Source organism: Monodon monoceros, unplaced genomic scaffold (assembly GCF_005190385.1).
Source record: "Monodon monoceros isolate NGI ecotype Baffin Bay Population unplaced genomic scaffold, NGI_Narwhal_1 Super_Scaffold_10, whole genome shotgun sequence".
Lineage (NCBI taxonomy): Eukaryota > Metazoa > Chordata > Mammalia > Artiodactyla > Monodontidae > Monodon > Monodon monoceros.
This window is the reverse complement of record NW_021703766.1, coordinates 27,291,059-27,316,195: the sequence shown is the minus strand read 5'-3', so window position 1 is coordinate 27,316,195 and position 25,137 is coordinate 27,291,059. Positions and strand designations below refer to the sequence as shown.

The 25,137-nt window shown below is 52.0% G+C and overlaps 1 protein-coding gene and 1 pseudogene across 4 annotated transcripts; one reads left to right on the top strand and one right to left on the bottom strand.

Moving 5' to 3' along the window:
- Positions 1-474: 474 nt before the first annotated feature.
- On the top strand, positions 475-20,200 carry ADGRG5 (adhesion G protein-coupled receptor G5). Of its 4 annotated transcripts, none has more exons than XM_029244225.1 (13): positions 475-604; positions 1,674-1,846; positions 5,361-5,462; positions 5,678-5,756; positions 6,389-6,545; positions 7,137-7,253; positions 7,966-8,082; positions 9,457-9,609; positions 10,343-10,464; positions 10,715-10,983; positions 11,593-11,710; positions 14,529-14,806; positions 15,186-20,200. In XM_029244225.1, exons 3-13 carry the CDS (start codon positions 5,399-5,401, stop codon positions 15,272-15,274), a joined length of 1,563 nt encoding a protein of 520 aa, XP_029100058.1. In that variant the 5' UTR covers positions 475-604; positions 1,674-1,846; positions 5,361-5,398; the 3' UTR covers positions 15,275-20,200. The 4 variants fall into 4 exon arrangements, with proteins under 4 accessions (XP_029100058.1, XP_029100047.1, XP_029100051.1 ...); XM_029244214.1 differs by having other exon boundaries at positions 15,055-20,200; XM_029244218.1 differs by having other exon boundaries at positions 577-604; positions 1,535-1,846; positions 15,055-20,200.
- Positions 20,201-20,389: 189 nt separating this feature from the next.
- On the bottom strand, positions 20,390-24,536 carry LOC114908023 (annotated as a pseudogene).
- Positions 24,537-25,137: the final 601 nt, after the last annotated feature.

Below are 25,137 nucleotides of genomic sequence, written 5' to 3'. Positions count from 1 at the left end.
TGTCATTGTCTCCATTTTACAGAGGGGAAACTGAGGTTCAGAGAATTTCCGTCACGTGCCCAAAGTTACCCAGCCAGGAAATGGTGGGCCTGGGATTTGAACCCAGGCAGCGTGACCCAGCCCTTGCCTGAGGTCCTTGCCATCATCCATCTCATTGATCATTAGGTCAGGCAGGGATCATTCTCCCTTTCCTACACAAGGGGAAACTGAGGCCAAGAAAGGCGACGTCTCTTGCCCAAGGGCACAGAGCTGAGTGGGTCTTGGACCCCGCTGGATGCCACATTGGCCAGCCCTCCTCCCTCTCCCCACGGACGCCCAGCATCTCTGCAAATGTGCAGCTGCCCGAAGGAAGTGCTGCAGGCAGGCCCTGAGGGGGTGAGATCAAGGGGTGAGCTGGGAGTGGCTATCGGCTCAGAAGTAACAAATAGCCTTCTTCCAGTGAAGGAAGAAGGGAAGTGGGAGCGTGCAGTGCAGCTATTGGGTGAAGAGAGCAGAGAGAGTGCAGGGGCAGGGAGGTCGCCTGCCCGCAGCACAGAGGTCCCCAACTTCCCCTTCTTCGTGCAGAAGGCGGCGAGACGGCGGTGAGACAACAGCAGCTGCACAGGTCAGCCCCTCGGTCTGGGTCTTTCCATGCCCCACTCCCTCCAGATTCTGTCCTGACCCTTGGGTTCCCTAGCAGGCACTGGGCACGCCCCTGCCTGGGTGGTTGCTGGACTGGTGACATCCGTGGAGCCGCAAGGTGGGGACTCACCTTCATTCCCTTCACCAGTTCCTGGGCCCCTGATGACAACCCCAAATCTCAGGAATGTACAGATCTATGTTTTTGAAAAAAGGCATTTAAATTAAGGAGTGGTTGGGTGCTGGGCTCAAATATTTATCCCCCCCCCCCCCCTACCCCATGTGGCCTGGTGCAAGTTATTGAACTTTGCTTTTCTGCACCTGAGTTTCCTCATCTGTAAAATGGGGCTAGTCCAGTAACCTGCACCTCAGGTGACAGAGGTGAGGGCCTGGCACAGAGTTTATGTTGGGCAAATCAGAGCAGATGCGGTTCCTCTGAGTGACCTGGAAGGGAGCCTGGGGACAGTGTGTTCTCAGGCAAAGGCTCTGGACCTGGCTGGGTCACAGACCCCCTGTTGGGTGCTGGTGGAGCCTCCTTTTCCCTGCCTGTGAAATGGGGCTGATAATGGCACCTGTCAGGACTTTCCTGCAGAGACCACAGGTTCACTTTTCACCCAGGCCAGGGGGAGGCCGGAAGTAGGGACTTCAGCCTTTGGTTGGCAAGAGCAGTTGTTGGGAGGGGCAGGTGGGGCCCTATCCAGGAATGCAGTGGCTCAGTGGAGCCTGGTGCTGTTGGGGAGAGGGTGGGCACAGCCAGCTCTGGATAGGAAGGCAGGGCTTCCGAGCTCTCCCGCCGAGTGTAGTCCTGGCTGGCAACCTTGGGTCAGAGCCTTAGATTCCCTGGAGTGTGGATCATGGAAATGGTTGTTTGAGTCTCTCTCCCTGGGAAATAGATGACCTTGGCCTCATTTTACAGATGAGAAAACCTGAAGCACAGAAAGGTCAAGTTCCTTGCCTAAGGTCAGACCTCAAGTGCTGAATACTGGAACTAGTTATCAAATTTACATCTTCTGAAGGCTCTGTTCTGCTCTCCACTTGTCGCCTCATCCATACAGCAACTCAGCCACCAGGCCATCTTTAGGAGGCTGCAGTGCATTGTGGGAGAGAGCACTTGACTTGGAGTCTGGGTTTGCGTTTTGGCTGCCCACTGGCCTGCTGAAGAACCCCGGGAAAACCCTTGTGTGGTATTCAGTTTTGCCACGGTCAATGGAACCTTCTTGAGAGTCAGGTAAGGGATTTCTGTTTTCTAGAGGACCCCAAATAGCAAATCGCAAAAAGAAGGAGATGGCTGAGGGTGTGAGGTAATGGTGAGTGGTGGTCTCTCTGAAAAGATGAGGCGGGGGATGTTGGAGGTTGCAAGCAGAAGTGAAGATTGTGGTTGCTCCTGGGAAAGGGGGTGGAAACCACAGCTTCTCTTTGGGTGCTTGGTGGGGGGGATGTCACTTCTGCTTTGGCCTTAATTTCCCCAGCTGCAGGGTGGGGTTAAGCTCCTCTTCCCTCTGTGTATGGCTGGCAGAAGCATGGCCAAGGGCCTGGGGACCCCATCTTAGGGTCCAGACCCTGGAGGTCAAATCCACATCACTGTCTGGGCCTCAGTTTCCCCATTCGTACTGTGAGGGGGTCTTTTCTACACTCTCGGGTTCTCAGTTTTCTCACCTGAAACATTCCAAATGGTTTCATTCAGTGGTTTCCTTTGTCCCCCCAAATCTTTTCCCTCAGTTGCTGAGGTTCTGAGAGGGTAAGTGAATTGCCCAAGGTAACACAGCCAAATAAATAACCTAATAGCCAAATAAATAAGAACCCAGAACTCTATGACTCCAAAGTCTTTATTCTCTTTTATTTATTTATTTATTTATATGTGTTATATTATATGTGTTATTTTTAACCTGTTCTTTCCGCTCAATGATATGCTGTGCTCCTCTTCTATGTGGCTATTTACATCGTAATTCTTAATAGTGAAATGGCAATCCATCGTACTGCATTTTTTTAACTTTTAATTTTGAAAAAATGAAAAATTCACAGGAAGTTGCAAAAAAGGTTTTGTGTGCGTTTCATCCAGTCTTCTTCAATGGTAACATCTTTCACACCTAAGGTACAATATCAAAACCAGGAAATTGACTTTGGTACAATTCACAGCTTTTATTCAATTTCATCAGTTTTTATGCACTGATTTGTGTGTGTGTGTGTGTGTGTGTGTGTGTTTAGTTCTATGCAATTTTATGACGTGTAGATTCTTGTCACCACCATCACAATGAAGATACAAAACTGTCCCATCGCCACAAGGCTCCCTAGTGCTGCTCCTTTACAGAAACACCCCTCATCCCTAACTGTTGGCAACCACTAATCTGTTCTCTGTCTCTATAATTTTGTTATTTCAAGAATGTCATATAAATCAAATCATACTGTATGCAACATTTCGAGATTGGCTTTCCCTTGAGACCCATCCAAGTTGTGAGTAACAGTATATTTTTCTAATTGCTGAGCTGTAGTTCATGGTACAGATGTACCTGAGGTTGTGTAACCATTCACCCATTGAAGGCACATTGGAATTGTTTCCAATTTGGGGCTATTGCGAATAAGGCTGCTATGAAGTTCTGCAACAAGAGAAGCCACTGCAAAGAGAAGCCCCCGCTCACCACAACTAGAGAAAGCCAGTGCGCACCAATGAAGACCCAATGCAGCCGAAATAATAAATTAATTAAATTAATTGAAAATAAATAAACTATGTGTGTGCGTTAAAAAAAAAAACAAAAAAACTTAAGTGCCTGGTAGGGCTTGGTGACTGGTGAAGCTTCACCATAAGCTTGGTCCTGGCTGTTTTATCAAGGAGCACCAAAATGTCAGTAGCTACAGGATACTTTTCTTAGAATGGTCAGTTCTTCGGAGAAGAATTTTCTCCTGCCTTGAAGCATCATTGCCTGGCTGCTGGCAGTCTTCTGGAAGCTGATTGGAGGAGGAGGTGGGGAGGGGATATGGCTTAATTTTCCTGTACCAGAATGGCACCTTGCAGATTCTCTCTGGTGCACTGTCTGCAGGGAATGTACTTTGTGTTGGAGGGTCGGGTTGAGGATGCAAGGGTGGTGAGGAAGGTTCCTGGATGCTCCAGGTGGCAGAGGAGATCTGGGGACCCAGCTGGTCATTTTAAAAACTCACAACCAGCAGGCCCCCATTTTTAGCCTCACCCTTCATCCCACCTTCAGAGGTTCCCGATGCCTCCAGCGCTCAAGTGCTCCCACAGTTGTAAGGCTTGACCTAGCTGGCTTCCCCATGTCCCCTCCCCGATCCCCCCACCCGCTGTATTCACCTCTCCTGACTGCAAGCGCTTGGGTTCAACATCTTATGGTCTGCTAACTTTTGTTTTTTTAAGCAGGTGGCCACCTGCTTTGCGGCCTCCAAAGTTTCACTGATATCTCTCATCTGCTGTTGTCTTCTTTCCCATTATTCTGTCTTTTGTGGCTTTGTGTCTGTTTTATTCATTCACTCTCATTTTAGTGGAGTTTCGGGGGTAGGCATAAATTTGCTATGTTTAAGCAGAAGTTTATTAGTTCATTTTAACGTTAAAAAAAAATTTATTTATTTATTTTTGGCTGCATTGGGTCTTCATTGCCGCACACGGGCTTTCTCTAGTTACGGTGAGCGGGGGCTACTCTTCCTTGCGGTGCGTGGGCTTCTCATTGCGGTGGCTTCTCGTTGTGGAGCACGGGCTCTAGTTGCGCGAGCTTCAGTAGTTGTGGCACCTGGGCTCAATAGTTGTGACATGCAGGCTCAGTAGTTGTGGCTCCTGGGCTCTAGAGCGCAGGCTCAGTAGTTGTGGCGCACAGGCCTAGTTGCTCTGCGGTATGTGGGATCTTCCTGGACCAGGGATCAAACCCACGTCCCCTGCATCGGTGGGCGGATTCTTAATCACTGTGCCACCAGGGAAGTCCCTATTAGTTAATTTTAAAACCGAGGGAAATGAGGGCAGAGAGGGACAGATTCTTTTTTTTTTTTTAAACCAAAACATTGGATTTATTTTCACAAATTTGAACCTGACATCTTAATTCATAGCTAACAGCTGCCATAGATTCTGGCAGTCACAAAAATAAGTGAAAATGAAGAGAAGGTTGCAAAGTAAGTGTTGAATACAGTACTTAACAATATGTTCAAATCCCATTATACTTTAAAATGTGCTTTGGGGGAATTCTTTGTGGACAAAGGCAGTGGTTTTCCTGATGTCATCCAGCTGCTGTGATTCTTGGTGGCCTCTGACCTCCCACGATTGTCATCAAAACCAGCCTTCTCCTGAAACTCTTAGTTCTCGTCTTTTTCTCTGCTCCAACTTTCGGATTCCCCCAGCTGCTGCTCCTGGCAGTTTAATCAGAGAGGGACAGATTTTTGCCCGAAGTCACATGGTGGGTGAACGACAGGGCTGGACAGGATTAATGACAAGCAACTCCCAATGTTCCCCGGGGTAAGATCAGAGCCCTGGGGAGGCCCCCAGAGATACCATGTTTGGGGAGGAGGATGTGTCTCAGGCAGAGCTGCAAATGGTCAAGGACTCTGGAGTAACAGAGACGTGGCTTCAGGCAGCCTCACGCAAAGCAAGACGCCTTGCTCTCTGAGCCACGGTTTCCTCATCTGTGAAATGCAGGAGTAGTGAGGATCAAATAAGATGCTGCACGTCCTATTCTTGGGGTATGCCAGATGCCTAGAGTTAGAGGTGGCTCTTTTACCGAGGTGACAAAGACATGCACCTTTTCCAGTGTGGGAGCCAGTTCTTGGAGGAGACTCGGTACAGGACATGGATCGCTGCAGGGCCCTTTTCCTCTGCCTGTGCCTCTTGATGTCCCAGAGCAGAACAGAGGGTAAGAGGGCTCCGCTGAGCTGCAAGAGCCATCCTAGCCTGGACCCCTGGCTGTGATGTGAAGCGGGGAGGCCTCAAACCAAAGGAGATTGAAAAAGGGCACTTAGGCCTCCTGGGGCAGCAGGAGGCTGGGGCGGAAGGCCCAGAGGCCATGGGGCGGGAGGCGGGGCAGCTGCAGACAGAGACTGAGGCGGATGTCTGACTCTCTCCTCACAGAGGCATCCCAAGAAATCCTGCGCTGGATGAAGAGAATGGAGATGGCAGCCAGGAGCCGGAGCCTCACTTCTTTTGCTGAGTGAGTTGGGTGTCCCTCCTCTCCCTCCCAGAGTCAGCTGTGCCTCCACCCCCAGCTTGCACCTTGAATCCATGGCCCAGGGTTGGTCCAGTGTAGACTGTTAATTCATTTATTCAACACTCATTTATTGAGTAGCTACTGTGTGCCCGGCACCAAGCTCTGGAGATGTGGGATAGACACATCCCTGTTCTCATTGAGTTTACTGTCTGGTTGGGGGCCCTTAACCATGGATGCCATGAAACCAGGTGCAGAATCATGGGTCTCCATGCATTTTTCTGGGAAGGGGGTCCAAGACTTGGGCTGGGCTCTCCAGGGTCTGTGACCCAAAAGCCTAGTAGCTCAGGGTGAGAGGCCAATGCTGATGACTGACCAGGGAATCATAGGGCTGTGGAGCACTTCAGTCAGTGGGGAGCTGCCAGGGAAGGCTTCCTGGAGGAGGTGTCAACAAACTGGAACCCAAACAAGAGTTAATGGAAGGAGATGGGTGGGGTGGGGAGGTGAGAGTGTGCCAGGAACACTGTATGCAGAGGTCTAGAGGTGGGAGTGACAGGGGTGTGGGATGGGGGAGGCTGTGGAGAGTCCCACTCACCTCCATCCTTACCCCGGGCTCTGGCCATCTCTCTCACTTTCAGGCTCATCCATGGCCTAGAGTCAAGGCTACTCAATGCCAGCTTTGGGGGCCATAACCTCACTTTGCGGACGCATACCATCCAGACACTAGCCTTCAAGCTGGGCTGCAACTTCACTGGCCTCTCACTGAGAAGTGCTGCTCTGCAGCAGGTCCCCCAGGTCAGAGGTGGCCAGGGATTGGGGGTGGCCAGAGCCTCTACCCCAGAAATCCTCCGGGGGTTTAAGGTCTGGACTTTCCCCAGGGTCCATCGCCCACCTTCCCACCAATCAGGGCTCTGCCTTAATAGCTGTGAGTTGCCGCCTCTGTAAAATGGGGCTGACGTTCTTCACGTGAATGATGGAAAGGGGGTGCTTGTGGCCCCTCAGGGGCAGTGTCCTCTTCCTGCTTTTGCAGGTTCCTGGGGTGAGGCAGTCGTGGGAGAGGCCAGGGGAACGGGACACCTTTGAGGGCCCTGGTATGATTCCTGCTGAATACCTGGGTGCTGATGCTCCATCTTCAGGGCCCCAGCTGAGTGGAATAAATAACCCAAATTCAAGACCAGAACAGCCTGAAGGGAAGGCCTGAGATCGGGGGAAGTTTGGGTGGAGGTGCAGCCTGGCAGGAGAGGGTTCTGTGGGTGGAGGCTCCAAGGTAGGAGAGGCTTGGGGCAAGCCTGGGAGGGCTTCCTGGGGAGTGGGGAGCAGTGAAGGTGTTGTGGTGGGTCTGGAGGCTTCGGACACCAGGTGTAGCCTAGCTCTGGCTCTCCACAGGCCCAGGTCCCACTCGCCATGCAGTTCCCAGCTGAGCTGACTCATGATGCCTGCAGGGTGCGCCCCAGGGAGCTGACTCTCATTTGCATCTACTTCTCCGACACCCGCTTTTTCCAGGTCAGGGCCTGCTGGTAGGCCAAGCAGGATGGATGTGGGCTCCTTCTTGGGGGGGTCACTGCAGGCATGCATGCCACCTCCTGGCCTCTGGGCAGGGACCAGCCTACTGTGCAACTTCAGTCAATCAGTGCCCCTCTCTGGGCCTCTGTTTTAGCAAAATGGAAGGGAGGCATGATTATAATGTGCAAACGAGACCTAAGAAATCTACTGTTTGTGTGCCTCTCCCTAGATGGGAGATAGACAAGTAGGTCACAAGATCTTTGTCCTCAGAGAGCTCTCTATCTCAACAGTTAGACCAGGACCTTAGAGACTTAATTTTAGCTTGAGGTTGATTATAACCATAGAGATTCAAAGGGATGGATGAGTCAGGGTGGGGTCAGGATGGTTCCCAATGAGCAGTCCCGGAGGGCTTCTGGAGGAGGTGCCTTTTAACCTTGGCTTTGAAAGTGAGTTAGGGTAGGGTGACATGGAGGGTATGAGGCTGGAATTCATTTAACAAATGGGAGGTGATGGTGGTGGTAGTGAGAAGACAGGGTTCCAGGTGGAGGCGGCAGCATACGCAAAGGCTGTGAGGCTGGCGCAGCTGTACAAGTGAAAGCCATGCTGCTTGTTCTCATCCAGGGAGGAGGGGCTGGAGAATGGGGGCTCTTGGACCTCATCCAGGGTCTCCTCATGTCCCCTCCAGTCAGTGCTTCTTCTGTTGCCCTTCCAGAAAGACATCAATTCATCTGTGCTCAATAACTATGTTCTGGGGGCCCAGCTGAGCCATGGACAAGTGAGCAACCTCCGTGAGCCGGTGAACATCAGCTTCTGGCACAACCAAAGCCTGGTATTGTTGGGGCCACCCCCACATCCACCCCACCCCTACCCCCTTGTGGCTGTCCTGTCGAACACTGGTTTGATCAAACCCAGACTTGTGGAACTATCTTAGAAACAAGCTGCTTTAAATCTATCATACTTTGAAAATTCCTGCCAAAGAAATGAGAGAGAAGCTTTTACACACTGCATTCATCAGGATTCTTTGAATTGCACATGATAGAAAACCAACTCAAGCCAGCTTATTGGCTCGTGTACATGAAATGTCCAGGGCTGTTCTAGCTTCAGGCACAGATATGATGCCATAATGACTCAGTCTCCATCTCTCAACAATGGTTTCCGCCTTGGCTTTCCACTCTGTGGCAAGATGGCAGCTGAAGTGCTGGACCTCCTTCCCCTCTTCTCAGCAGGCCCTTTCTTGCCAGTGCAAACCAGGATCCCATAACGGATTCTAAAGGTCCAGCTGGGTCGTGTGTCATCCATCCCTGACCCATCACTGTGCCCAGGGGGATGGAACATGTAGATTGGCCAGACCTGGGTCACATGGCCCAGGGACTGGGCTGGATTCATTTGACCTGTCATTGGGAGAGGGATGGGTCCTCAAGGAAACTACAGATATTGATGCCGAAAGAAGGAAGAAGGGTTGCTGGGTGGGCACAAGCCCTGATGGCATTCCCGAAAAGCCCCAGAGTCTGGCCATATCTTCTGTCAGCCTCATCAGGACCGCTCTGCACTCCCAATTTCTCCACTGTCCTTTCCTTTCATTCTTCTGGGCTTTTGCCCCTGTTACATCCTTGCTCCACTTCTGTTGAAATCTGCTGTGTCCTCTAAGGCCTCAGGGCCCCGGTTGTCCCTTCCCTTCTCAGGCCTCCTCTGCCTTTTCCTCCATGGTCTTCCATGGAGTGCCTGTTTCATTTCCCTCACCTTTCCACGCACAGGGCTTGGCGTCAGGGTTGTCTGTAGATGACTCTCTCTCTCCCCCGCTGGGATGGGTCTGGACTGTCATTGCTCCCCATGGGGAGGAGGGGAAAGCGGACATTGATTATAGAGCACCTACTGTATTGGCCAGAGCTGGGCACTCAAGATTTCTCATTGCCTTTGATTATTCCACCATCCTTGTGACTTGAGTATAAATGACCGCATTTTGCAGATGAATAAACTGAGGCTCAGAGAAACTCTGTGACTTTCCCAGGTCACTCTCAGAGTCCGTTGGGGAGGTGGGGCTGGAATCTGGTCTGTCTGATGCCAAAGCCCAGCCAGTGCCTGGTAAAATGTTGACAAGGGTGCAGCTGAGTCACCTTTGGCCCCCACAATTTCCAGACCCTCCCTGATCCATGGCCCTCCCCTCCACCCCTTGGATGCACCCAATTCCAGCATCTCCCCTTAGGAAGACTACACGGTGACCTGTGTCTTCTGGAAGGAGGGAGCCAGCAAGCACCACTGGGGGGCCTGGAGCACTGAGGGCTGTAGCACAGAGCAGCCCTCACCTTCCCAGGTGCTCTGCCGCTGCAACCACCTCACCTACTTTGCTGTTCTCATGGTATGTGTGCATCTAGCCTGGGTGAGGGTGGTCAGAGCTGCAGAGGGCCCCATATCCAGGACAGAGGAGAAAGGCAAAAGCTGGTGCAGGGGGCAGAAAATCCAACTCAAATGGGCTTAAGGAAAAAAAAAACCCAAAACACCTTATGGGTTCATGTTCCCGAAAAGGCTGGGTTAGGCTTCAGGCATGTCTTGATCTAGGGGCTCAATGTCACCAAGATAGGACTCTATCTCAGTCTCTCAATTGTTCTTGCTTTGTGTTAGCTTAGTTCTCAGACAGGATCTCCCCATGGGCTTATAATATGGCTGCTGGCATTTCCTGTTTTATGTCCTACTAGGTTCAGGTCAGTAGAACGAGAGCTCTCTCACCGAATTCTGCCAGCCAAAGCCATAGGATTGAGTCCCACAGGCCTAGAGTGTGTCCCATGCCCATCCCTTAACCAATCACTGTGGGCAGGAGGAGGGAAGGCTCTGATAGGCCAGGCCTGGTGCACCTGACTACACATAGTAGGAGAAGTGGAGGGTCCACCCACGTGCGGGAGTGAGGGAGGGGAGGAAGGGGAGATGGGAGTTGGGAGGCAGAAAAGCCACTGTGTCTGCTGTGGCTGTTTTCAAGTCAGGACCATGGCTAGGATTGTAGGGTAGGGGGGCTTGAAGCTGAGGTCTTGGCAGGTGTCTTTGATTTAGGCAGTGGAGGGCATTTCCATGCTTCTGGCCCCCCTTCCCTCCCACAGCAACTCTCCCAGGCCCCGGTCCCTGCAGAGCTGCTGGCGCCCCTCACATACATCTCCCTGGTGGGCTGCAGCATCTCCATCGTGGCCTCGCTGCTCACTGTCCTGCTGCACCTCCTTGCCAGGTATTCCCCTACCCTCGTGCTGGGCCAGCCCACCCACTGCTGCTCAGCACCCCTCCTTCTTGCCCCCAGAGTCAGGTGGGCTTTTCCAGAGTGCAGAGGCTGGGAAGCAGGAGACCAGCCTCCTTGCGTGTGGCTGTTGTTGGGTCCCTGCCCCTCTCGACCTGTGTCCCGGTCATTACGCGTCTATGAGCCCAGGGGGTGGCGCTGCCTGGTGACGTCCGGTCACGGAGGGCCACGCCCCCACCCGCAGGAAGCCGAGTGATTCCGTTACGTGCATCCACGTGAACCTGCACGCCTCGGTGCTACTCCTCAATGTCGCCTTCCTGCTGAGCCCAGTGCTGGCCGTGCCCCCCGTGCCTGAGTCAGCATGCGTGGCACTGGCTGCCACCCTGCACTACGGGCTGCTCAGCTGCTTCACCTGGATGGCCATTGAAGGCTTCAACCTCTACCTCCTACTTGGGCGCGTCTACAACATCTACATCCGCCGATACGTGCTCAAGCTCTGTGCCCTGGGCTGGGGTAAGCACGGTCTCCCTCTCGCTTGCTTCCTGAGGCTTCCAGCCAGACTGGGCGTCTGTCCCCTCCTGTCCTCTTTCTCCTCCACTGCCATGACCACTGGTCACCATCCCTGCCAGCACCCACCGCCGCTTCCTACATGACTATTCTTATCACCACTTCCACCTCCAAAGCATCTATATCACCACCACTTCCAACACCACCGTCACCTCCACCATCCTCAGCCTTGTGTTCACCACCATCTCTGGTACCACCATCATCAGCGTCTCTATCACCATCCTAGCCCGTCTTCATTATCTCTTTCCTCACCGGTTCCCAAACCCTCTCTCCCATTACCTTCCAGCCATCACCTCCCAGTGTGACCACTACTACTGCCGCTACTGTTCCACCCTAGAGCCCTCATTCATATCAGCCTTCTCTAAGACCACCAGGCTAATTGCTCTGAGGCTGGACCACGTGACAGCGGCTGGGGACTCAGAGCGATCTCTTTCCCTCCCCTCGCCCCACCCTCTGCTTGCCCAGTGGAATCCTGTTTTAGCAGCCCCAGGAACCCATGACCAGCCCATCTCTGGGGTCTCCTGACAGATACTGAGCCTCTGTCCCACCCCTCAGGGGTCCCGGCCTTCCTGGTACTGCTCCTTCTTGCCGTCAAGAGCTCAGTTTACGGACCTTACAGGATCCCACTCTCCGACAGCCAGGGGAACAGCACGGGCTTCCAGAGCACGTCCATGTGAGTGCGCTCAGGGCTGCGGCAGCCTCCCTGGCTCTAGTCCTGGGGCTCTAGACAGGGTGCCTTGTAGGCGGGGCACTGACTGCAGGGCAGGGAGGGGACTACTGCTTACACGGGGCGTGGTTTCCAGGGGTCTTTGCCACGCCCCTTCTGCTGGATCCCTAAGGTCTCCTGCAGGACGGGTTCACTCTCTATGCTAGTTCTAGGAAGCACATGGGCCTCCAAGGCCAGGCCGGGGCAGGGGGGCCTTTGCCCCTCCCGGCCGCTGGCGGCCAGCGCCCCTCTGGCTCTCAGGCCCTGCGGTGGAGCTCAGCCTGTGCCTGGCTCTTCTCTCTCCTCACCTCCGTGCTTCGCTCAGGCGCTTGGCTGTGGCCCCCCCTGACCTGTGCCTGGCATGGCACTGCCAGCCCTCCAACCCTCCTAGTCAGAGAAGAGAGTATTGTGGGGATTGGGACACCACAGGCACCGTGTTCAGAGTGTATGTGGGGAGGGGGCCCAAGGCGGTTTGGGGGACAGACTCTGTCGCCCCTTCCCGTGCCCTTGGACATTAACCTCTTTCTTGTGATGAAATGTTTCTAACAGTCAACGTAGAGGGAGTAGCTTAACAACCCCCGGCAGACCCATCACCAGCAGTTGGCCGTCTGGCCTTTTTCCCTCTCCTGGCTGACACCAGCTCAGGGTGGCTGAGGGCTGGTTCTGAATCCTCACAGCAAGGAGCAGGCCCCATTGTCAGCCCTTGTTTACAGTTGGGGAAACTGAGGCACAGGCGGCTAAAGAACCCTGGCCAAGGAGACCCAGCCAGTTGAGGGCAGAGCTGGGACTTGGCTCTAGAGCCCGGCCCCCAACCGCTGCCCATCCCAGTCTCTGGGAAGTGAGGGCTCTGGGCACGGAGTGAGGCTGAGATGGGGTTAATTCCTCTCTGTGAGGGTGGGGGTGTTTTCTCAGAGCAAGTGTGACTTAGGACTCTTTAAACGTGTGTTTTTATTGTATAACACGTGACATGGCAAAAGAACTGCAGTGATGCTTCCACAGAACAGGAAGCACGTTAATGCAGGGATGTTAGCGAGCTCCCGCCCGAAGAACCATCTCCTTCCCGGTCTTCCTCACCTCTCCCTCTCCCCTCTCACCCTGGACTTTGTGACTTTTATTCTCCTGCATTTAAAAAACCCTTACTACATATATATGTCTTTTTTAAAAATTCTTTTACATTTTTTGTTTTATTTTTTAAATTGAAGTATAATTGACATATAACACTTCATTAATCTCAGGTGTGCAACATAACGATTTGGTTGTATATATTGCCAAATGACCACGACAATAAGTCTAGTTAACATCTGTCACCAGACATACGGAATTGATTTTTCTTGTGATGAGAACTTTGAAGATCTACTCTCTTTGCAACTTTCAATTTTGCAATACAGTATTGTTAACTGTAGTCACCATGCTGTACATGACATCCCCAGGACTTATTTATCTTACAACTGGAAGTTTGCAACTTTTGACCCCCTTCACCCGTTTTGCACCCTGTCCCCCCCTCCCTGGCCTCTGGCAACCACCAGTCTCTTTTCTGTATCTATGAACTTGTTTTTTTGTTTGTTTGTTTTAGATTCCACAAGTAAGTGAGATAATACGGTATTTGTCTTTCTTTGTCTGACTTATTTCGCTTCGCATAATGATCTCAAGGTCCATCCATGCTGTCGCAAATGGCAAGATTTCCTTCTTTTTATGACTGAATAATATTCCATTGTGTTTATGTGTGTGTGTATGTACATAGCACATCTTCTTTAACAGCGATTTTTAAAAACCTTGAAAATAACTCCAGTGCCCACTGACAGGACACCGGACTAGTAAATGCGATAGAGCCACCCCTGTCAGACAAATCATCTGGCAGTGAAAAGGAATGATCCACCACCACACTCATCTGCTTGGATGAACCCCCAAAATCATGTTCAAGGACTCTGTGACTGCAGTGAAAGGAGCCCGAGCAGGTGATCGTGACAGTTAGGGGCACAGGCTCTGTGCTTAGACCACGGGGCTTCAAGTCCCACCTTAGGCAGGTGTGCGTTTCTAAGCCTCATAGGGTCACCATGAGGATCGCATGGCTGATTCACGGAAATCACGTGACCTGATGGGGTAAAAGGCAGCACCTGCCTTGAAGGTGTTTGGGGGAAGCTGAGGCCGTGAAGACCTCACGGAGGGTCTAGGGCCAGGGCTGGGGCCACCGTCAGGGACCTCTCTGGCCTTCCCTCTGCCCTCGGCGGAGTCTTCCTGCCGCTCCCCCGGCTCTCAGTCCACACATGGAGAGCGCCCCTCGGCCAAGCTGTGAGTTGCAGCAGCTCAGGGAAGGGCCGGGGCCGGTCCAGGTGGGGAGGGGCTCCTGGCACCGCTGCACGAAGATGGGGGTGAGATGTTGATAATCGTGTGGTGGGTGGAAGGAGGAGTTTCCGGCAAAGAGGACCATGGACCAATGATGTAATCAATACCTTATAAGTTGACAGTTGGGCTGGGCGTGGAAGGGGGAAGGGTTAGATGTTCAAGGGAGGAGAGAAAGAGTTTTCAGGTGGGTAAGAGAGGGTAAAGGAGGCATGCAGAGGCTTCAGGCATGGGGCTGAGGTGGCAGGTGGGTCCTACCTGGTGGCCTGGCTGGAAAGCTGAGCCCAGGACTTCACCACGTGTGCAGTCAGGCAAGAAATGACGGGTCTGAGCCGGAAGACCGGACCGGGTTCAAGAGGCAGTCCAGAGGCCCAGGAGACCGTGGCTTCCCTGCCACCAGTCTTGGGAGCCACACCAACCCCAGCGCTTCGCCCCTCCCCTGCAGATGCTGGGTGCGGAACGCCTGGGTGCACGGTGTCCTGGTCATGGGCTCTGGTGGCCTCACATCCCTTTTCAACCTGGTGGTGCTGGCCTGGGCGCTACGGGTCCTGCACAGACTGCGGGCGCAGGAGAAGGCGCTGGGCCCCCGGGCCTGCTGGGATACCGTCACTGTGCTGGGCCTCACCGTGCTGCTGGGCACCACCTGGATCTTGGCCTTCTTCTCCTTTGGTGTCTTCCTGCTGCCCCAGCTCTTCCTCTTCACCACCTTCAATTCGCTCTACGGTAGGGCCTGTGGTTGACGTGGAGGAAACCCCAGGGGGGTAGTGTACAGCTGCTACATGTTTACTACTGAAGGGCTCCAGGTTGAGGGGGTGAGTCAGGGGCTGAAATCTGGGCCCTGACAAGCTGGTTTGGGGCTACGCCCGCCCATAGAAAGGGGCGCCACCTTGTAATTTGCACAAAGGCAGCCTATGGGCTAGCGGTGGCTGGTCCTCCAGCTCCTACGCCCGGTCCCTTCTGGCCTCCAACAGGAAGGGCTTCTGAGAATTACTGCTGGGCCTCAGGGAGGCCCCACTTACCCCAGCCAAGGAGGTGCCTGGATCTTGGAGGAGGCCCCACGCTGTTCCTGCGATGCTTCTACTAGCCAGTCTTTTGCGTGCAGGTTTCTTCCTCTTCCTGTGGTTCTGCTCCCAGAGGCGCCGCTCAGAGGCAGAGATGGAGGCATTCAGCTCCTCCCAGATGGTGCACTAGTCTGGACTGTCTGGACCTCCTGGCCTGGAGCCCCCAGCTTCTCTGGCTGCCTGCAGCCAGAGGCCCTGGCTTCCACTCGAGAAGATGGCAGGCCAGCTGCTGGACACCAGAGGCCACTGTCACCTCCAGGGGGCCTTTTCCACCTCCATGCCTTGCCCAGGCCCAGAGGGCAGCGTGTTGCTCTCCGTCCCCAGGCATTCTGCTCTGGGGCAGGTCCAGCCCCACGTGGGGGCAGCAAACTTGCCCCGGTGCCTGGGCCCAGCTGGCCAGGCCTATGGCCAGAGCACTGGCCTGGGAGTCAGGAGGCCACGTTTCAATGCCTTTCTCTGAGTTTCACTGTCTGACCTTGGGCCTGTCATTTCTCACTGACCCTTGGTTTCCACATCTGTGACATGGTGGCAGATGGCTCTGGTCCTGCCTAATCCCAGAGCTTTATGCAGATTCAATGGCACCAGGGAGAACGAGGTCATAGTGGGGTGGGGATCCCCACCCCAGCCTGGGCCTGCCCTTGAAACACCTGCTGAGCCCTGCTTCCTTCCTCCGGGAGAGGGTCAGCCTTGGCCAGGGGTCCCCAGCCCAGCGCTTAGAGACCCACCCAGTGTGTGAGACCTCACCAGCCTGTAACTGAGGCCTCTTTTCCTTTAACCCCCAAATTATGATGACTCTAACTCCAAGTCCACCCTTCCCAAAGATCAGGAAGTCCAGTCCTTTCCAGAGGCTCCTCTTCCAGTGTTCCCCAGACCCCCATAGGCCGTTAAGACCAGCAGCTGGGGCCACAGGGCTTCCTGGAGGTGGGAGGGGAGCACCTCTTTCCCCTCCATCTGAGCTCCAGTGATCCGGCTATTTGATGACTGGGCAGGATTGAATTTCACCTGGTAGGCGTGAGGGTGTGGGTTCTAAATCCCAAGCTTGTTTGTCTGTTCTCTTGGAGTTGGTGGGCACCTAAAGTATTTATAAATTGGTATAAATTATACAAGTCTTTTGTCAGGCTTCCCATTTCAGTTTCCTTCCTGTTTGTTTTGTTAGCTGTCGCAGTTGTAGAAAATCACCATTGCCCTTGACCTGTCCTGTCAGGCCAAGTGGGAGACCACTCATGAAGCGAGCGCCCTTTCCCAGGCTTCACACCAGGGGGCCCTGTTGACCAATGTCAGAAGCCACTGGGTCCAAAACCATGTCTGGTGATGCTGTGGTTGCCTGTCTGTGGATATGACACACCAGATGGAGAGGCTCTGCCTCCAGGACTGCATCTGCTGGGCGACCAGCAGGAGGAGTGCTAGCACTGCCTACACAGCCATTTCTCTCTTTCCCAACGCAGCCACCCGCTCTGGCTCTTGGGGTCTCATGCTCTGGGCATATGTGGCACTAGAGCGCTGGGCTGGGATAGGCTCTCAGAGCCCCGCTCCAGGCCATCAGATAGATTGCAATGACTTTGAACGTCACTGGGAGGGAGTTGGAGCCGGATCCCTTTTCTCCCAGGGGGATCCTCTGCCCTCTGTTCATTTCTTGCTATGAATAGCCCTTCACTAATTGGTGAGTGGCGCAGGCTCCGCATACTGCCTGGACTCAAGTGCCCGCTCTGTCACTTGTCAGCTGTGTGACTGTGGACAAGCCACTCCACCTCTCTGTGCCTGAGTTTTCCCATCTGTAAAATGGGGCAATAGTAGTACCTATTTTGAAGGGTAAATAAAATAACCCATATAAAGAGGCGTAGCAGAGGGTAAGTGCTCAGTAAAGGGTTATTGTTATCATTCGTATTTTGTTATTATTATTACAGTGTCAACTGAGTCTCAGAGGCCGACCCTCTAAGGTCCAGGTCTGCTCGGCCTCACAGGCCCAGCTCCTCGCTCAGCATATCCTGCTGTCCTTTGGCTGCGCTACCTCCTCTCCCCCTTTCCCCAGAGCTGCCTTTGGTCCAGCCTTGCTGGCCTTTCGTTATTTTAGGGACATTTCTCACACGGTACAGGCTCCAGGCCATTGCCACCTGTCCCCCTACCCCTCGGTTCCCAAATCCTCTGATCTATCTAAATTCTCAGGGGCTCAGTTATCATGCCTCCCATGAAATCTCTCCAGTTTTCCCACAGAGGAGGTCTCTCTCCCACTCCTACTCCAGCAGAGTGTCCCCCTGCCTCTCTCAGGGTGATGTGAGCCCCCATTCGAGCTCCCCTAGTTTGGCCAGCCCTAGCTTGTACTAGGCTCCCCAGGCCTTGGGGTGGGCCCCTGTCCCAATGCGGGTGCCAAGGATCATGGGCACGTCTGGCCTCTCTCTTGGGCAGCTCCGGGGAGCGGTCCACAGCCCACTGAAGCAGGGCCTTGCCTAGGACCCATCCCAGCCCAGACCTGGCCTTTTAGATCCTACCAAGCCCAGGGCTGCCCAAGGGAGGATGTGGCCACAGTGACACAGAATGGTTCTGGTAACTCTAGGAAACGGCCCCAGCTCTGTGGCCCTGAGCCTGGTTGGGGGTTCAGGCGCTGGGCAGGGACCACTTCCCGGAAACGCCCTAACCAGATGGGGGGCAGGGCTGAGGGAGCCGTTAATGGGCCTCGGTACCCTCCTCACACTCCCAGTGGGGTCCTGGCCTTGCCCAGACTGGGCACCGGGCCCATCTGTCAGGGGCTTCCAGACTTAGTGGGAAGATGGAGCTGGAGGCCCCTAGGGCTCACTGCTCAGGGCCAGACTCTCCAAGGAGGCCCGGGGTGAAGGATGACAAGTCGAAGCGAGAAAGGCCACAGACTAGCAGTTTCTATGTTGCTTTGTTGCTGTTTTTTTTTCAGAAAGACAATGTGTGTATGGGGGGAGGAGGGTTGAATGAGGGTTGCCCGATAAAATACAGGATGCCCAATTTGAGGGACAGATACAAAAAAATGTTCACTGTTTATCTGAAATTCAAATTTTATCCTGTAGATCTCCATCTATTTATTTTTTTCTTTTCTTTATTTCTTTTGCTAAGTCTGGCAACACTCTTAGAAAGGAGCATTGGCTCTGGAGTCCGAGGTGTCCACTCTTTACCCTTCAAATCGATCCGCCCTGTGCTGACTGGGGACCCCTCTGCCCACTGAATGAGCCCTGCACTCAACTCGAGCCTCCTCCTCCAGGGCTCCCATTGCCAGCCAAGGTTGCCACCAGGATGCTAAAGGGCTCTGCCTTGTGGTGCCCCTCCCATCAACCATGGTGCAGACCAGCCTCCATCTGCCACAGAGCCTCTTCACAGGCCTCCCTGCCTCCCCACTCCCAGTCTGAGCTTGACTCAGAAGCCAGAGGGAATTTTTTCGTCCTGTAACCTGACCATGTCCCTCTCTGCTGAAACCCTCCTTGTAGTCAAATTCCCCTCCGGAGCTCGAAGACCCCGGGGGTCTGACCTGTGCTCACTTCTCCCACCCGTCTCCCACCATTCCTTCCTCATCCTCCTTGCTTCTGCCACCCTGAACTATTAATACTTCAAGTTCCCCGAACAGGTCCTTTCTCACCTCCAGGCCTTGGCACAAGCTGCCTGGAGCACTGTCCCTCAGGTCTTTCATTTGCAGAAAGATGGCAACACACCCTTATGATCTCAGCTTTGCAGCCTCTCCTGATCTCCCTGTGTCTGGACCAGGAAGCTGCCCCTGACCTGTAAAATCTAGGATGGGGCCTTCTCTCGCCTCCATAGCCTTTGCCCTTCCCCCATGACAATAGTTACTTCTCTCTCTTATGAACGTCTGTGTCATTTCAAAATTGAATGATCATCAGCAAATTTACTTCGACAAATCTTTAAAAATTGGTGGACTAGGGAGACAGATCCACCAGCAGCATGGGCTGTTTCAAACGCTTCTCTTCGTTATTGATGGCAAAGCTGAACAAATTAGCCAAGACGTGGAAGATTTGAACAACATAAGCAACAGACTTGATATAATGGACATTAATTGCATTTTGTCTCCCATGATCAGATTCTCCTTAAGCACTTATGGACTATTTTCAGAACTTCATAGTATACTAGATTAGAAAGCAACCTCCAAAAAAATTTCAAAGAATTGCTATTAGAGCACATTCTTTGACCTCAGTGCAGTGGAGTTAGTAATAACAAAAATATAATTTAAAATATCCCCACATATTTGAAAATTTATCACTGGGATAAACAAATTGACCGAAGGAATGGAAAAGAGAGCCTGGAAACAGAGGAGGCATGTGTGGGACTCTGATTTATGACAGTGGAAGCTGGCAGACCAGAGCGGGAGGGACCATGTGATTTAGTAGAGCAGGTAAAATTGGTTATATATGTGGGGAAAAAGTCCACTTGAATCTCTGCCTTACAGTGTACTCAAGAATCAGCTCTAGGGACTTCCCTGGCGGTGCAGCGGTTAAGACTCTGTGCTTCCACTGCAGGGGGCGCAGGTTTGATTCCTGGTCGGGGAGCTAAGATCCCGTATGCCACGTGGGGCAGCCAAAAAAGAAAAAAAAGAAAGAATCAGCTCTAGATGGATCAAGGACTTACATGTCACAAGCACAACTTTAATACTGCGTGAAGAAAATATAGGTTAATATCTTTCTGACTTCAGGGTGGGGAAACAACTCTTAAAGAAAACACCAAAAAGGTGTTAACCATGATGAAAAGATGCAACTGACCACATTAAAGATAATTTCTGTTTGAGATAGAGTCACAGATGTAGAAAACAAACATATGGTTACCGAGGGGGAAAGGGGGGGAGGGATAAATGGGGAGATTGGGATTGACATACGCACACTACTATATATAAAATAGGTAACTACTAAGGACCGACTGTACAGCAGAGCAAACTCTTCTCAATACTCTGTAATGACCTATATGGGAAAAAAAAATCTAAAAAATAGTGGGTACATGTATATGTATAACTGATTCACTTTCCTATACATCAGAAACTAACACAACATTTTAAATCAACTATACTCCAATAAAATTTTTTAAAAATTAAAAATAATTTCTGTTTCCCAAAAGACACCTGAAAATAAGTGAAAAGACGAGCCATATCTGGGAAAAGATGTAAGCACAGAGCTGGTATCAAGATCCCCTATGGATCAGTAAGAAAAGATAAACAACTTAAGAGAAAAATGAGCAAAAACCATGACCTGGCATTCCACAAAAGACGAAATGGCCAGAAAACATGATGGGATCTTAAGTTCACTAGCGATCAGGGACATGGAAAGGAAGACCACAATGAGACGTTATTTCTTACCCAGTTGGCTGGTAAAAAGTGTGACATCTGACACTGTTAAATGTTGGCTGGGATATGGATCAGCAGGAACTCTCAAAATTGCTGTCAGGACTGTAAAGTGATTCAAGCCTCGTGGAAAAACAGTTTGGCATTCCTCTGTAAAGATAACAGTGGCACACCTGTGTCCCAGCCATTCCACTCCCAGGATCCTATCTGAGAGGAAGCCCTGCAGGTGTATCTAGGTACACATCTGAAAGTGTTCATAAGAGCACTGCTGGCAATCGTAGAAATGCTGCAACAACGTGGTGAATCTAAGACACGTGGTGCTGAGTTGAAAAACTCAAATCCCAGAGACTATACATGGTTTGATACTCTTTAGTTTTAAACCCAGCACAAGCAAATGATATCTAAGCATGTATACTCTACTAAGCTCTACAGACAGAGTGAGTGAGTGACAGCCACAAAGTTCAAGACACCTCTGGGGAGGGAGAGGGGAGGAGGGGGAAGGGTAGTGGAGGCTCCAGAATTTGGATTTTATTGGAAGGCAAAGGGGAGCTGGTTTCTGAGAAGAGTGATGTGATTCCAACTTTTTTTTTTAAATTTGAAATTAAGTTTATTTGTGCATTAAACAGTTACAGAATACCCATGGGACATTTTTAGTCCAACAATTAAAATTGCATTTAAAAGCCAACTGGAAGAGTTTACAGACCAAAAAGACATCTGGAGTAACTACTGTTCCCCTTTCCTTGAGTTTATATATATTTACCTTTTAGGCAAGAGAGAGAGAACTGTGATTACTTCGTACTCCAGGGGATGTGATTTCCAGTTCCATTGTCTTAATGTGTATAAGATTCTTCTGTGGGGGCTTCCCTGGTGGCGCAGTGGTTGAGAATCTGCCTGCTAATGCTGGGGACATGGGTTCGAGCCCTGGTCTGGGAAGATCCCACATGCCACGGAGCAACTAAGCCCGTGAGCCACAACTACTGAGCCTGCGCGTCTGGAGCCTGTGCTCCTCAACAAGAGAGGCCGCGACAGTCAGAGGCCCGCGCACCGCGATGAAGACTGGCCCCCGCTTGCCACAACTAGAGAAAGCCCTCGCACAGAAACGAAGACCCAACACAGCCAAAAATAAATAAATAAATAAATTTATTTAAAAAAAAAAAAAGATTCTTCTGTGAAGGCCAGAGAAGATCAAAGAATTTGATGTTGATTGGAAGAATTAAGAAGACAAGACTAACGGTTGGTTCATGGACCCACAATTTTACCACAAATCACTAGATGGCGTGGTGGGAGGGGTATTATGTTTCCCATCAATAAAACCTCAGGTATGTATTTTATTTTTGGCTGTGCCGCGTGGCTTGCAGGATCTTAGTTCCCTGACCAGGGACTGAACCGGTGCCCCCTGCAGTGGAAGCATGGAGTCCTAAGCACTGAACCACCAGGGAAGTCCCCTGAGGTATTTAAAGACTCCATAGATGTGGAGGGAATTCCCTGGCGGTCCAGTGGTTAGTACCCCAAGCTCTCACTGCCAAAGGCCCTGGTTCGATCCCTGGTAGGGGAAATAAGATCCCACAAGTTGCGCAGTGCAGCCAAAAAAAAAAAAAAAGGAAGACTCCATAGACATGGAAACTCACTTCTACATCTCTCACAGGTAATGGCGAGGCTGAGAAGGCTGCGGTGGGAACTCATACCTCCTTGGACTTCTCACATACGTTGGTGCCCAAACCTAACCAGGACTGGACCATGTCAAACACTTCTCTGAACAAAGTGGTTGATCAGTTTTCTCTCCAGGGCGCGTTGCGAGGCAGCAGTGTGATCCATGATGAATTTTTCCTGGTCTGTTTTTGGCTTGTCTTGGTGCTAAAGCCTATGGCAATACAAAACAGCATGGTCATTTACTGTGAGACCTGCCCAAGTCAAAGAATGGGCTCTCTTTTAAGTCTCAGCAGTCAGGGTTTAACCTAGCTCGTTTTTCTTGGCTATTCTCATCATCCAGATGACAGGAAGGTTCTGTGGGGGCGTCTCTTTTATTCTCCTCCATGGGTTCCAAAGGGCAGTCTTGACCTATGGCCAGCACCTGTCCGACAGTCATGTCAGCACGAGCAGCTTTCAAGTAGCTGGCACACACCTGCCAGTCCTCCACAGAACAGGGCTCCACCACTGAGTCTCTGGGGAGCTCAGCTGGGAGAGGTGTCTCTAGGCAGCAAGGCAGGCTCTCCCCTTCTGGACTGGGAAGGACCCTCGGGACTGCATGGTTCAACAGGCGGCTGAGACCTGACATTACCATGATGTCACCGCTGTGCATAAACATGGGGATGGGGGCTTCATCTCTTTTGAGGCCACCCAGGGGAAAGATGGCAGACTGTCCAAAGCTGAACGACAGCAGGGGTTTGGAGTGCTCTAGTTCAGATTTATCTACATGGATTCCCAGCGTGGAGTCTAATCGGTAGTAATTCAGGATACCAGCTTCAGCTCGGAAACCCTGAAATCCACAGGCAGTGTCCATTTACTCTGAGAGGAAAGTCAGGTCAGCAGGGGAAGGTGTGTAGTGATCTGCAGAGTATTTCTTATTGTCCCAGTTACAATGGTAGCCTAGGGTCACCCAGTGCAGTTTCTCTAATAAACTTCAGGGTCTCCATTTATTCACTTCTTTATACCTTAGAAGCTCTTTGCTCTGTTCCCACAAATCTTGGGTCTCTTCTTAGTCACATGTGTGTCCAGGTTACATACATTGGGTTTCCGGGAATATGACTTAAGGAACTGCTTCACCTAATGCCGCTGGTGACCTGGGAGGAAGGGTTTGGGATAAAAATAAATCCGGGATAGGCTTGCAGTCCGTAGGCTCGCCACTTGCTGGCCAGCTGAAGTCCTGCTCTGTATGCATCGTGGTCACTGGCTGGGGACACATTTAGCTGAGATTTGACTACCCTGGGGGCACCAGGCCCCATGCCTTGGGCTGCTTGGGCTGCCAAGAAGTCAGTGACCCCTCCCAGGTCTGCGGTGCTGGGGCGGCTCTGCCGGCAGAAGCGGAAAAGCTTCGGAAAGGCGTCCTCCCCAGGCTCCGCTACCAGCATCGCCACAGCGCCCACGGCCACTGCCACCTTCCCCATCTTGCTGCCTGGCCTTGTCTCCATCCTGTTGTTGAAAAACAATGAAAGTAAGTGTGGAATTGCTACACCTGTGAGTTTTCAGGCTTTTCCTTCTCTGAGCCCCATTTTCTCCCTAATAATGGTAAGAGGGAACCCTTACTATGTACCCAATGCTCCCTACATATATTAGCTCACTTAATTTTCACAACAACTCTGTGAGGTAAGTTTGATTATTATCATGCTTGTTACACCCATGAGTCAACTGAAGCACAGAAAGGTTAAGTGACTTGCCCAAGGTCACACAGCTACTCGGTGCCGGAGGTGGGATTCAAATCAGCCTCTGCTTCCTTATCAGAACAGTGGAGGGATGGGAACAACCCCACTGGGTGATGAGTCCTCTAGTGGCAGGGCCTGTGTGTGTGTGTGTGTGTGTGTGTGTGTGTGTGTCTGTGTGCCCTTGGGGACCCAGCCAGGAGTAGGGGCTGTGTGTGTGTGTGTGTGTGTGTGTGTGTGTGTGTGTGTGTACCCTTGGGGACCCACCCGGGATGCACAGGAAGTCAGCCATGATTATTGTCCTAGCAGGGTTTGGCAGGGAGGCAGGGAGCCAGTATGGGAGGGAATCAGAGACAGTCTGGGTTCGAATCCTGGCTCTGCCACTCACTCACCTCAGACCTTGGCAATCCTCTTGAGGCCTCTCTGAGACTTAGTTTTCTCACCTATAAAATGGGGGCCGTCCTAGTTGCTATTTCCAGGGCTGCTGTGAGGGATCAGGGGGAGAAAGGTGTGAGTGGCCTGGCCCACTGCCCAGCGTGATGAGCAGTGCTTAAATGTGGGCTGTTACTAGTCACCTGTTCACGGATGCCCTCAGCAGCTCTCTCTAGGTGATTTCTAACAGGACTTGGTCAGGAGTAGGCCCTTCAGAGTGTGAACGCCGGGTCCAGCGCCTCTCACACCACTGGTGATGTGAGCTGTGCCTAAGAACATTTACGTGGGAGCCTCAGCCTAAGGACCAGAAGGTCAGCAGCTGGGGTCAGGGTGAAGGTGGGCTCCTCGGCTGGCTGGGCACCGCCAGGGCCGCAAGTCAGGTGCTGGGGTTGTCATTCCTATGGTGACCACCAGGGGTCACGGTTGGCCACTTCTGCCTTCTTCCCTGGTCCCAGAGCCCATGGGCAACCTGCAGAGGGCAGCGAGGACTCCCACATTCCTGCCAACTGCAAGGTGGGGCATTTCCAGCAAGAGTGCATCTGAGGCCCTGACTTGGCTTTCCCACCTCTGTTAAACAAGAAAACTGGTAAGTTTTTCCATCCCTCTGTGGGAATGTCTGCTGGTCTTTTATCTACCCATCCATTTATCTCTTTGTTCATTCACTCATCTGTTTCATCCATTCATCCTTCTGTCTGTCCATCCATTCATTATTCCTCTATTATCCATTCATCTGTCCTTTTATCCAGTCATCCATCCATCCATCCTTCCATCCATCCAACATCCAACATCTGTCCATCTACCCTCTGTCTATCCCACATGCACAAAGACCCCATGTGGAGCCAGGCTTGTTCAGCCTGAGGTTCCCCATGAAGGGAGGAGGCCCATTTGCTGCTCCCACCACCCCTC